Source organism: Pleurodeles waltl, chromosome 5 (assembly GCF_031143425.1).
Source record: "Pleurodeles waltl isolate 20211129_DDA chromosome 5, aPleWal1.hap1.20221129, whole genome shotgun sequence".
Taxonomy (NCBI): domain Eukaryota; kingdom Metazoa; phylum Chordata; class Amphibia; order Caudata; family Salamandridae; genus Pleurodeles; species Pleurodeles waltl.
In genome coordinates, this window is record NC_090444.1 from 541,097,027 (window position 1) to 541,111,692 (window position 14,666).

Below are 14,666 nucleotides of genomic sequence, written 5' to 3' on the forward strand. Positions count from 1 at the left end.
ATTTCTCAAAAGGGTCTAATTTCTAATATATATGTCTTTCTGTGCACTTCATTGCTTTGTGTTACTCATGAGAAGGTGTCTCTTTAAGTGTGATACAGTTGACTTTAGAATCTCACTCAGTACACTGAAGCCATTGAAATGTCACACATAAGCAATCTGAAAACTTTGCAGCTATGGGCAAATATGAAATGGTTCTCAGCTGAACCCATGACCTTCAATTTTCTTTGGCATTCAATTCTAATGACTTTGCAGAAGAAAATAAATGAACAAGAAGAGAAGAACAAATATCTACACAATTTCTAATGAGAAAAATTAGGCATTTTTATATGTGGTTGTGGACGAGAAGTAGGGCATTCTGCCTCTATAAATAAGCTTAAACCAGGATTTCTATTGCAGCATACTCTCACAAATTCCACCACAAAACAATCAGCCAGACACATTAGTCTTTTTGGTGGTTTTATCTAATGCTCAATAGTTCCTCCTGTCCAGACATGTGATGTTTTCTATTAATCTGCGGGAGCTGATCTCCAACTAGTCTTATCGTTTGTACAGTGCAATGTCTCTTGTGTTTCACCAGTTTCCACATCTTTTTCCCCATTCTCAGTGTATTTCCAATGAAAAGCACCACTACTTTGGTTGCTGATTTGTTCAGGTCATTAGTGTGCCCTATCTGCGCAGAGGAAGGTGATTGCTTTTGCACTGTACATTTTGCTGGCCTCTTCCTTAAATCTTAGGTCCTTTAGGTATTATGAGATATTTGACGTCCCTTCTAATATTTTTGGCTATGAAATGAGTTTAGGGGCGATCCACAATCGTTTTTTCTTCATTAGTTGCTGCCTACCTTATGTATAAGCCAGCTACCACTTTATTCCTCTGTCCTTATTTTATTAGTAGTTTACTGGATACAAAATATCTTGTTCCACAGGGTACTTAGCATTCAAACAGGAAAGATCTGTCTATCACAACCATATACGATTTTTGTTGGTTTGGTGAGCCATTGAGTAGTAAAATCCAGTCAGGGTTTTCGGGACATTTACAATTAATATATATTTGAGGCTGATATGCATACAATTAATTTCAGTGGGTATTATTTGCTTGTTTGTTGGTCATTCTAAAATGCTCTACTGGATTTACTGTTTGAAGGGGCTACTGAGGTCAGACTTATTTTTTGACACTCTTTGGTTCCAGCAGAAGGCATTTGTAATCACCCAGTGTCCAAACTTTCAAACTAACTATTTTTCTTCCTAGAGGGATGGTTCTATCTGCTTCAGGACTTACATTATTAATCTCATGTCTACACATGGAATTGAAGTCCAAGCCTTAAGCTCATTTCTAGATCATGTTTCATTTCCAGGTTATAAAAGACAGTTGCTAATTTTTAGCTTACATGTAGCAATAATTATCTTGTTCAAGCCTGGAGAAAGCCAACGCATACCCGTGGATGCAAAAAGTTATATAAGCCAAGGGTGCTCAAGATATCTACCAAATTTGATTGTACAATGGTGCAAGGAGCTGACCCTCTGCAAATTGTTAACACCTTGGAAGTAATTCAGGCCTCAGAGGATCCAATCACACAATGAACTACTAACAGCCATGCTCGCTTCCCAATGATGACTTGCCCGGGGTCCACTTGAATATGGCTGTAGTACTTGTTATTTTTTACCAACAAGCTTGGGTCCCAAAGGACCACAATCTGAAAGAAGTCCTATTAGACACGTGAGTAACAAAACCCATGTAAGTGAATAGGTTGTGAATTCTCAGTTTCGTATGCTCATTCCTTTCAGCTTCATGCATTAGTTATCTTAAGCTTTTGTCTGCCCAATACAACGCTGATTTACATCTATTTTTAACACTGTTTGTATTTTTTGTATCGCTTTCAAGCATCATAAATGCAAATGGATGGGAAAGTTATTTTTTTATTAGTACTTTCTGTTGTGCTCTGACCATGTTTTACAGTGGATAGGACCCCTTATAAGCCCATTTTGTAAAGTGCACACTCTGTGAGAACTGGGCAACCTTCTGTACTTTTCAGCCCTTATTGTGCTTTCTATACGTGTATCGTTTACGTATATATTTGGTGCTCTAGTAAGCATGGGGAAAGAATGATGTTTGTGAATAAACAAGAAGGTACAACATTTGTAAGTAACAACCTCAGTAGTATGAGACTTACTTAATCATTCTCCTGTGAAAATCCAGTATTCTAATGAGATTTACTTTGTGCAGGTGGTTGCAGGTGGCGAGCACTGGCACTCATTTTAAGTCGAGCCTGTGACAGCGCACACTCTGCGTGTGCTGTCACTTGTGAGACACTATTGTTTGTAATAAAGGGCTTGGAGCTCGCCCACTGCTTATCATTTGTTAGCTTCAATTTCAATCTTCTTTGCAACCTCCTAATTGGCCAATGCAGGCTAAGCACCACTTTTGTTCTTTTCTGCATGCAGATCAAGCACAGATCAATTCAACTTAATCAGTGGCTGTCCGCTGCTCCTGACATGATAGAGTTAATATTTATTCTTCCCTGGTCCCACTCCCTCTACCCCGTCTGGTACTCTGTCCCCCCTTAATTGTTTTATTTTTCCTGTATCCCCCACCTCCTGCGGTCAGTTATGCTGCTCTCTCCCCTCCCCCTCGCATGTTGCATCCGGCTCTTTTTAACACATTGCATAGCATCGCATGCTACTGTACAAAAAGCTCTATGACACAGTCAGCGCTTGCCGCATCATACCACTCTTTTTCTTGACTATCAGCCATGATGCACCTCAGCTTTCACTGCTGTGCAACATGTCTTAAAAACACTGACAAAGCCTATAGATGTTGCATAGGTGAGACCTATTGACTTTGTCAATGCTGTTTGTAAACTGGGGCTTATTATTTGTAATGAGACTTAGACCCAGGGTTATAGAGAAAGGCCGAATATTTAAATAGAGGGAGGAAGCGAAAGATATGAAACAGTAGCAATGGGTGAAATCAGAGATGAAAAAGAGTCAACAAAAATGAGGTAGAAAACGAAATACTGGTTTGATGAATAAAAATTCTTGAGGTGCTATCCAAATGAGACAGCCTAGGAATTCTAAAACCTTGACATTTGGCAGCACCAGCAGAGGAGCTACTACGAAAACATTTGGAACCCCTGTACTTATGTTTTTTTTAAAAGTAAGCACTCACTCTGTTTTTTGTTTAAAGATACGTGTGCATGTACTATCAGGGCTGGCTCTAGGGCGGTACGACTGGTGCCACTGCACCAGGTGCTGACTTTGGGTGGTGGAGCCTTGTTTGCAAGTATATTATGAATTTAAAAGTGCGTTGCTTGCCCCCAGCAATTTTCAGACAGCATTAAATATGTCAAGATAACATTGGTGATTAATGTTCTGCCTGGAGAGAGGTCGGAGTTTCTTCCTGTGGAAGTTTAAAGGTAGGGCAGAGGGTTAATATGCCTGCTGCAAAGAAGGTGTACCATGCAGTTCACAAAGTTCATATAATACAAATAGGTCAGTGGGTTTCTATTGTCAGAGTGGACCTTTTGTTACTTGCAGTTTATAAGTTAAAATCATAATAGAGAACAGTATACTATTAGCTGTCATCGAAGAGCAGCATGCATACTGTAAGGTATAGATTAGAGCATTATGATTTGTTTCCTCAGTCATTCATTATCCTAATGTTGCAAAAAGGGTTCATTTAGGTAGAAATCAATTCTTATTATTAAAGAGAACCCCCAACCATGGTGTTACATTTTATGTTCTGTGTTTGTGTTTCTCCAGACCAAGCACTCTTAAACTATACAGCCTACCTGTATGGATGACATGTGATTCCTACACCTTGCAGTCCTCTGTAACTTTTTTATACACTGATTTTCACACCCATGATTTATTGTCTATGTGTAATGTGTGTGCAATGTAAAGTGCTTGGACACCCTACACTGATATGAGTAGCGCTATAAAACTAATTGAAAGCATGTGAGTGAGGGTGGTTATTAAGAGTTGAGGGGCACTGTTGAAGGGTGGTAGTGAGAGAATCCGTGGTGGAGGTGGTCATTGGGGGTTTCATCAAACTCTGTTGCACAGGGCACCGCAAGTGCTAAGGCCGGCCCTGTGTACTATACAAATGTAACATAGAGTGCAAAATATGTATAATGAGCACACTCTCACATTATGCATGTATGTCTTTAATACCACTTATTCCAAGGCTTGTTTCATACTTAATATCTACATCCTATAATGCTTAGTGGCCAAACAATCCATAGTAGACATGTGTGTGGCTGCACAGCTAATCCACGCACTACAAGTGTTGCATGACATCAGAATATCACAGCGTTGCATTTGTAATTGAGTGTTTATGACCCTTGCAAAAAACAGGTTTTTCAGAGATCACAGCCAAGACAAACTATCTCATGGCTACTATAGGATCCGAAGGAGTAACTGGTAACTAGAGGGAAGAAGTCCATCTGTAGCTATGGTTGGCCTGTGCTTGCTGCATTCAGGTCACAATAACAGCAAAATGACTGTTTGACACCTGTTGTGCGAGTGGCTTCACCTCAAAACATCAGCACTGATACTTATGAATATTTAAGATTCTTATTTTGGCAGGTTACCATGGGAGCCAAGTCAAGTCAAGCCAAGCCAATATTAACGATGGAGTCTGGTTCAAATGGACACTTTCTAATTTAAATTGAGAAGAGTTTGCGATGACAGAGAAGTGCTGGAGGCTCATTCAGTTGTGATATGTATGCAATTTGATCTATTTGATTTAACTTCACATGATTTCACTGCATCATTTATTCCGTCATTTTTAACGCCTGCACATTGCAGGCGCTAAAGTGACAGGCCCATAATAACCTACGGGCCTCCCTAGTGCTTTGCTGGACTTTGTGCCATAATTAACAGCACTAATCCAGCAAAGCACCACAATAGTGTCCTAAATTCTGACTCTATTGTGCTAATGTGCGCCATGGTGTCAGGGCTGATGCACAACTTTCTTGTAGATCTGGCCCATAGTACGTCACACAATTAACATATGATATGAACTATAGGGTTAACATTACCAAAACTTAATACAAACGGAATCCGTGTTTAAGTTTTTGATTGAAAGTTGGTATCACCACCACGAACTGCATGAGTGCTGGTTAAAAACAGTTATCGAATAAGTGGTATATAAGGATACATTTGTCATGTTGTGGGACAAATAAAAATTATATTTTTCATTTTTATATATTTTTTTAAATTAAAACATTAGAATTGTACCTAAGAAAACACAGGAATATTGTGAACACCCTCCTAGAGCAGTAGTACATTAAACATCAAACTTCACGCTTGTTGCTATTTAAAAAGTATCAGTGTAGATATACAAGTAGGTAATACAGTGTGTGATTTTCCTAGCAAATACAGCAATCTGATAATAAATGATAGCAGGATGATGCTATACTTGTTTGGATGACCTCATTCAGTAACTTCAGGACCCAAAAGGTATCTGAATGAAAGTTAGGTCTCTCGTTTCACATGTGCACGCAAATTGTCGTTTGATTACACTTTTTTGTTTCTAGTATTTCGTGGTCCTAGTGTGGCCTTGCAGCAAAATAGTTGAATTGCACATATGTTGAGAAATGGGGACAGGCTGCCTGATGCTTTTATAGTGTATGTATGTGCTGTAATTGTGTACAATACAAGTCTTTATTCGATAATCACCCTTTCATTGTAGTATACATTTATGCCTTCTCCTCATTTTTATGTTACTGGAAGAGAACTTTCTACTGTTGCTTTCATACATATGGAATGAAGAAACAGACTTCTATCATGTTTTAAACATATAAATGAAAGCAGAACCTAACACTGTTTAAGAATAATAGTCACTGTAGTAGAATAGAAGTATATTTTATGATTTCTTGTATGTGTATGATGTCACTGATTTCATTAAAATTAAGCTGCATAGAAACCATCATAACAGACAGGTAACATCTGGTTCAATTAAAACTGCCTTTCATCCTCGGTTTGATTGTAGTTTGAGCAGAGGTCATCAAAAGCAGGCAAAATGCAGAGGCCTGTAAGAATAAAGCAATTTGACAGTAACCATGGACAACACAATACAAGGACCAAAGTTAGAGATTTAATGAACTGGTAGATATAGTGTTACATTATATTTGTTCAACTGGACATAAGTGATTCCAATAGATGCAACTTTGTATATTGATATATACAAGGAATATTGGGCCTAATTTCGATCTCGGCAGATGGAATACTTTGTCACCAACGTGATGGATATCCCATCCGCCATGTTATGATTCCTACAGGATATAATGGGATCATAATACAGTGGACGGGATATCTGTCCCGTTTGTGATGGAGTATTAATGTCTTTAATGGCTCACAGGTATGTTTCAAGCATTTACAAGTTGTATACTTTTACCCTTTTGTGATTACCTTAATATTTTGATAAGGTAATGACAAATGGATTCCACATTTAAAACTTGAAAATATACAGTACTTAAAATACTGTAAAAGTATCAGAAAAGTAACTTTCCCAAACCTGACAGCTTTAGCAATAACAGTAAATATAAGTCTATAGGCGTATTTCTGACTTTGATGTTTTTCTTTCTTTCAAAGGATGTAAACCAAAAGTTGCAAGAAGACAACCAGGAGTTGAGAGACCTCTGCTGTTTTCTGGATGATGATCGTCAGAAAGGGAAGAAAGTGTCCCGTGAATGGCAGAGGCTGGGCAGGTACACATCCGGAGTAATGCACAAGGAGGTTTCCTTGTATTTACAGAAACTGAAGGATCTGGAAATAAGGCAAGAAGACATGATCAAAGAAAATGTGGAACTGAAAGAGGTTTGTTTGATGTTGGACGAGGAGAAAAGTGGTGGAGCAGGCAGCAGGAGCTCAATTGACAGTCAAAATAGCTTAAGCCAATTAAATCCACCCACAAGTACTTTCCTGAGGGATGTGGGTGATGGGAGTAGTACCTCTAGTGCTGGAAGCACAGACAGCCCAGATCATCATAAGCATCATCCAAACAGCAGCCCCGATCACCTTCAGAAACCAAGGCGTGAAGGAAGTCCTGAGCAGCAGAAGCACAGGAGTGGAAGTCCCGAACATCTTCAAATGCCAAGAGGCTCAGCAAGTCCTGATCCACAGAGGCATCTGAAGGGTGCCAGTCCAGAGCATCACAAAGTTGTGGTGGTGAAAGGTAGCCCCGAGTTGCAAAAGCACACAGCTAGTACCCCAGAAAACATTCAAAAGCACATAATGAGTAGCCCTGAGCATTTTCAAAAACACAGACCTGGGAGTAGTCCAGAACATCAAAGGCACAGAAGTGGCAGCCCGGAGCACAATCAAAAAAGCACAGACCACCTTCAGAAAGTAAGAGGAAGCAGCCCGGAACATCTCAAACAGCATTACGCAGGCAGTCCAGAACATCTCAAGCATCTCGGCGGGGCCAGCAGAGAAGGCACGATACGGAGACAAGTAGCAGACGACATGTCGGCCCATCACAGGAGTGTATACAATGGAATGAATGGTGGGTCCATAAGCCTGCTGAAACCTCACTTGCAAAGACTGCTCAAGTAGAAGTGATGTGATACCTTTGAAGTGAAGGATGGTTTCATGGTTTCACGCGTAAGGATAGAGCATGCATCATAACTTTCAGAGCATTAATCCCATTATTCATTTGGCAGTTCAGTTCGCCATCAATCACACGCCACTATATTATTGCCTATTCCATTTTTTGTTTGAGGTATATCATTGTTACTAGTAAACTGGTGGCTTTGCTTATTAGGGAAGATAACAGCATCAAAAACGGATTTGATTTGTAGTCATCTTGGCATGCTAACAATGTTTAAAGTTTGCTTGACCAAAAAAATCCATCTGGTAAAGGCAGTTTCAGTGCTATGTACAATTTTTTTAACGTATTTGAATGAATCACATTACAGTGGAATGGTGTGCTGTATTTAAAGGTATTATTGCAAATTACATTTTCTTCTCGTTATCACCAAGATCAGGCGTTTTTAACGGATGTTCAGTTACTGTGGCTTTTGTGTATCAGTTACTGTGGGTTTTTTCTGTTTCTTAGATTTAATTTTCAAAAATGTGCTGCGTACTAAGACCTACGGAATCGTGTAATAAGCAAGCTAACATTTCTATAAAAGCTATTTGACAAAACGTGGTTCGATCATGTGCTACGTTTAGAGTTTATTGTGACGTGTTTAACTGTTTGCAGAGATGGAAGCATCGTCCACACGGCATGTGCACAATTTCAAAACACAGCTCAACACTTTTTTCAGTTCGAAAGACCTACCTCGATTTTGTAGACATGGAATGATTTAAAAAGAAGACACCTTTATCATGTTATAAGTAAACCAATTAGTTGTGTTGTGAAAGGAAAACATGTTAAAAATGCTAAAATGTGATATTAGTTGGTGTGGTCAGAAGTGTTTTGGAGGACTTGCTACCCTTTTTTTTTTTATGGAAGTCGGCATTTGTTTTTTATGTAGACCAAATATTTTGAGATTTTTTAATGTGTTCGGTTTGATGAAATGGCTAGGTTCTTGGTATGGATTGGTTCAAGGCCGTTAGAAACCCTTCATGGCTTTCAATTGTTATATTGTCTGTCTTACATGAATATAAGAAAAGGATTGCACCTACCTTTGTGGAATTTATGCTTTTTTTCCATAAACACCCCTACTTCTCATAATTGATCATGTTTGTTGGCAATGATACAGGTATAATTGGTGTCATCGTCCCTGCTTTAGAGATCTGGAAGTAATGAATTAATGATAATGTGATCTTATGCGTATCCCCACTGTTATCTAATATTGTTGAATGCAAAAAATATACACATTGTGTCACAGTGATGTACCATAGTAAAACATGACACAATAGGGAAAGACTTGGTCACACTTTAAGCTGATGGCACATTTACGTTTTCCTCATTTGATATCCCTAAATTGATGTGCAGTAAATTGCAATCTGGGCACCAAAAACATGAAATAATTTGCACTTGTTTATAACAAAAAGATCAAATAACTATATGGAAGGAATAGCACGCCCTTATAGAGTCAATATGCGCTCTGATGATAAGAAAAAAATCGCACAAATGTATGCAGAAGATACACGATCATCATTATGGACATCTGCGTTATGGCTTGGATTTTATGAGCCTCGCTGTCTTATTTAATAAGCATAACTCATTACAGGCTTAAAAAAGCACAGCTGTTTCAGAATCTGTGCTGGACAACATTGTGGTACTCTTAGTTACTATACGGAGCACACGACAGTGTTTAGCAAGAAATCCCTTCCCAAGGCCACTGGAATTATGCAGCAATGAAGAAAACGTATGAGGCAGGCTCGACTAAATTGTGCAGTAAAAAAATGCAAATAATGCAGCATAATGCGGCACATTGTGTGACAATAGTTTGTCTTTTTAACACACATTAATAATTTTCTTAGCAGGTTACAACTATTAGGCCCACCGCAGCACCTAATAAAAGCTGTTACTTAAAAGTGACTACTTAATTGTTGCAGATGGTCTGCCTCTGTCCAGCGCACATGTGGCTCTTTTCAGCAACTTTTGAGCTGTATGATTTGGGAATAATGGAGAAGGCGGGGATTATGTAGCAAATGTGCAAATCAAAAAATATACTGAAAATGCTGCAGCAGTGGCCTTGTCCCTTTAGTAAACTTGATAAGCGTTGTCAGGTTGTTTAGGCCAACACAGAACTACAATGACTATTTCGGACAGATAAAAATATTCTTCTTCAGATATGGCTGAAACTTTACTTGCCAGGTTTTAAAAACATACAGGAAAGGGCAGGCTCAAGGGTCTGCTCTGCCTTTTTCAGACAGATGATCACATTTCTACGTGAAAGCATATCCATCCCATTGTTGACGTGATTTTACATTTTGCTTTCTGTGGAAAGACAAAGAGATTTTAGCGAGGTGCTGGCTTGGCTTATATTTTCAACCACAGCAGTGTCAGGTTTCCGTTTTCAAGAGTTAGATGAGAAGTTGCATCTGTATCGAACGAGTCAGCCTGCAGGGGCCACTTGATGACTTGGCATTTGATGCTATTTCTGTGGAGTGTCTGATGACCAATGTGTAGATGGATATTAAATACGAATATTCTCATCTGGGTCACTTGTCTTTTATGGCCTGCGATGCGATGTGACAAGAGTATGGTCAGACTAGATGTGCCCGGCAGTTTTGTTTTGCGAGTAAATTCCGTCTCTAGAAATGCTACTTTATTCATGTTTGAAATAAGGATAAAAGCAAGGGCATAGATCTGACGCAGAAATGCTAAGCAATCCACGTGCAGGCACCTGTGAATCTTCTTCTAGACTAGAATGCCATTGTAGTAACATGCCTGAAATCAGAAAATTCATAATTTTCAGGAAATGTTTGAAATACTTAATTTTTACATTTAGATAGACTATGCTTATGAATTTGCCATGATACATAAAATACATTAGTTTTGTATAGAAGCAACATTTTAGAACCAATATTAGAATCGTTTGTCTGTCTCACCCAATAGGTTATTTTTTGTTAAATGAAACTGCCTTCTCCGCGCATTGTCTCACTCTTAATATGTGTGCAGAAAAAAATTGCTAAATCGGATGTTTGCCTTTTGAGATTTTCAGAATATGTCTACATCACAGTGAGTAGAAATGGCGAGTTGTGTTTCTTTGTTTGCCAGTGTAGGCACCTGCCGTCAAAGTCTTGCTTGTTATGATCATTGTAAAGAGATTATCAAATTACTGAAGACTATCTAATGTTGCCCTTTGGTTTTTGAGTTCATGATAAATACCTCTTCACGTTTATGACTGCACTATAGTGGGTGTTTCGAAAATACGTCATCATGTTAAGCTTCCAGAAACTAGTACAACAGTGCTCTTTATATCCTGTACCTAAATGTTTGTGCAATACAATGTTTTAGGCGTGTAGGCCCTCCTTTGGACTTGGTTAGAGGCGCTGCCTCTACCACAACTTAATTCTTGCCACCATCGCACCACTGCCTCATGACTGCCGCTGGCGGCATTTGTCTTTGGTTTCATTAGCACCAGAATGAGAAAATGTCGGATATCAGCACTGTCATGCAGGCGTCCCTGGCTTAGACATTGGGTCTTGGCAAATCCACAGCAGTGTTAGCAGGGATCCTATATATTACAGTGTGCGGGTTCCCAGTGCTCTATAGTAATTGCTTGGTTTTCCTGTATGAGCCAGTACCCCATAACTAAAGGGATAGCCCTGGAATTCCCTGCCTGATGCTATATGCATATGTAGTGTGGGGAAAGGGGGATAATCAAGGAAAATCTACACAACCTTTAGTTTCCATGTATCTGGTACAGGCCAAGGGCCACGCTGTATTCCCCTTTTTTAAAAGGGTGCAATTTCATATTGGGGAAAGTATCCTGAAGATGGTCATGGTACCTTAGATGCGAGGTGCTGGTACATGATTCTCTGGTCCTTGAGCGGTGAGTGACAGCACATAGGCTATGGGTTAGATATATCAGAACTGCATTTACAACACATTTGGTAATCTGCTTCTTTTTCTAGAACAGCCTCTTCTACTGTTATAGACAAATCACGGGCTCATGTTCTATTTGTATCCAAAGGAAAGTAACATTACAAAAAAGTTTTATTAAAATAGTATCTGCAACCATCAATGGCACTAGTAATCCCTTTGCTATGTTTAAAATAGAAAAATATTTCTTTGTGCTAGATTCAGCACATTCCTTTGCAAATACTTATTTCTGAGATGGGTATGCCTATCTGCACATTTTTGTTATTGCAGATCTCGCCACACCGCATGGCCCTGGGGGTGTTATGGCAGTATACTTCTCCCTGTTAATCACTATCAAAGTCTAAATGCCTAGCTGTTATCCTGCATCCATTATTGCCCCAAGACATAGTTCAACTTTGTTTCACATTTAGGTTACTACAAATATGGATCATATTCATACATGAGATGAAAGAATTACAACTATGTATTTAGAATTGAAATTCTTTGCTTCCAGTCCTACTATTTTACTAACTTTGGCCTGGAGTATGACGGAGTAGCTCAATAACTAGAACCCTCACAAAAATAAATAACACAGTTGAAGCAATGCAAGTATTTCTTACACTAAGTACTCTATACAAATAGTCTCTCTTCTTTCAAAGGAAATGTCATAAAAGGCTACTTGCTATTTGGGTATGGATAAGTGTTCTGAAGTGGATTTGTCACTATTTCCAACTCTACAGGCCTTATTACTTAACTGGCCCAGGGATTCCACACAAGTGTGTGCCACTGTAGTACATATATATCACTTAACGTGCTACCAACGCTTGTGCTGCCCCTTTTGTAATTCAGCTCACCCAAGCACTTGTTTTGTGTTTTTTCAATCTATGGTGGTACACCATAATGTTCACGAAGGGAAGTTCCCTTTCAAATCGGAATGGCTTTGCTCTACATCTGTATTGTATTACCTGAATGGGGACAGAGGAAAACAGGCTTTGGTGAGGCACGCTACCTGTGTATCATAATGGAAATGGTGCCCATTAGTACGCAGTGAGATCACCTTTTGAGGGGGCTATGAGAGTCTCAGAGACTCCCATGCTATACCCCACATACTAGGGAACACATCCTCACGCCCTCATGTATGGCATACGCTATACATGTGTGTGAGCAATCCCTCCCACTCTTAAAACCAGTCAAGGTCTGTCAGCAGTGAAAGATGGAACCATGATTTCAAACCACAGCTGAGTCTTTTGCTGCTATGCTCTGCCCAGTTCAGGCGTGCTCTGGGGAGAGTGCCCTATTTCATTAATCTGATGTGTGGTCCCAGTCTGCCCCAGGTGAACATGGCAGAGGCATACTTATTGCAGACAGGGACCATATATCTCATTAATGTAATCCAGTGCCTCTAACTTTTGAAACACCAGTATGTTATTTTTCCCATTGTAACAAACATATACTGTCATGGATTTTAATAGTAGATTGCTTGTTTATATAATAGTAACATGAGTGCCACGCCAGACAGACAGTCCAAGCTCATTAGCCCACAATCTTGTCAGTCTGCTTTAACTAGTTATATGAACAAAATGCCAGACTGCCATTTTCAATGTGAAAAAGCATGACAGCCACACCAAAAAACAAAGACCAGTGACAGTTTAAGGCATTTTCTGATTTAAGACATGACTTAGAAGACAGCAGTGGGACACTACCAAGAGAAAATTCAAATCAAGACACACAGAAGAATTTGTGAATTTCAAAGGACTCAAGCACATGGTGTAGGGGAGACAGGCTTAAAATGAGATTGCAAAGTAATATCCCACTACTCAGGTTGAAGCCTTTTTCTTCCTTCTCACTCTCCTACTATCAGTTTGCACAAACCACATAGACACACAGTAATGGTCCCATTTTTCATTGTTGTTGTCTAGGAAGAAAAAGTCTCACTACTGCGAATACTAAATGATAAATACTGCAGACAGGTGTTATTTTCTGCCACGGGGTAACATGCATTTCAGTGATTTTTTTGAGGCAATAACTCCTTTTACTTGTGACTGTTGTGAGAAAGTGCCTATTTTGACATGATTGCCCCCTCTTTTTGCCTGGAACATAATGTGGTTTTGAACTGTAAGTGCCATGGGCCCCTGCTAAACAGGTTCCCAGGGTCAGATCTCTTTCTCCAAAACTGTACTGTGATTGGCACTTCAGCCACCCTTGTGAGTCCCTAGTTAATGGTAGCCCTGGTAACTAGGGAATGGGTACTGAAGATGCCCTCCCAGAGCTGCAGCACAAATTGTGCCACTCTGCTATGCCCCACACAAGCCTCACACAAACTGCCATTGCAAGTGCACGACAAGGTGCGCCCAAAGTTGCAAACTCAACATGACACTCACCATGAGTGCCATGTCCGCTAACACTACATGCAATATAGGTAAGTCACCCCTCTGGCAGTCCTTACAGCCCTAAAGCAGGGTGCACTATAATGCATAAGACAGCATATCTGCATTAGTAGATATGTCCCTACTGTGTCTTTGCCAGTTCTTAGACATAATAAGTGTAAGGGAAGCAATAGCAAATACATGTGCTGGACACTGGGCACTACAAGTTCCCCAGCTACATGATGGCCTCTCTAAGCCCAGGGTTGTTTGGTATCAAACAACTCAGAACAATAAATCCACACTGATGCCAGTATGGGATTTATTATAAAATGTAACCAGAGTGCACCTTAGAGGTGTCCCCTGCAAAAACTAACAGCCCTGGCATGGTTGCTGACTGGTCTCAACCAGCCTGCCACCACCAGATGCAATTCTGGACTCCTGGGGTGAGAGCCTTTGCTCTCAGGAGCTGGAAGACAAAGACTTTCCCGGGCGGAGGTGTCACACCTTCTCCCCCCATCAGGCACCCAGCTCCAGCGGTCAACTCCAAAGGCCTTGTTGCCTTTGAAATCAGACCCCGCCTCTGCTGTTAGAAGCAAGAAGGCAGCCCAATGGTTTTATCCCTACTGTAGGCAGGAAAATCGGAAGGAAACTTAGCAAGAATAGGGGGAGTGGCCACCCTCAGCCTGCACCGCCCCTCAGGTATGACTGGCAAGATGACCACTCCATTTCATTTTCCTCCATCTTGGATGGTAGAAAAAATAGCCAATTAGGGTCATGAATGTGTTCCTTTCCCACAGGAAGTGGTCACTTAGTGGG

The 14,666-nt window shown here is 40.0% G+C and overlaps 1 protein-coding gene across 3 annotated transcripts in view; it reads left to right on the forward strand.

Moving 5' to 3' along the window:
- CCDC85A (coiled-coil domain containing 85A) overlaps positions 1-14,666 on the forward strand; it is a 926,772-nt gene that overhangs the window by 10,437 nt on the left and 901,669 nt on the right. For all 3 annotated transcript variants that reach the window (XR_011203693.1, XM_069234366.1, XM_069234367.1), the window contains exon 2: positions 6,594-7,506. Coding sequence is in view for 2 of the 3 variants with exons in the window: in XM_069234366.1 (XP_069090467.1) it covers positions 6,594-7,506 (913 nt within the window). In the remaining variant the exon portion in view is untranslated. The remainder of the gene's footprint in view (positions 1-6,593; positions 7,507-14,666) is intronic.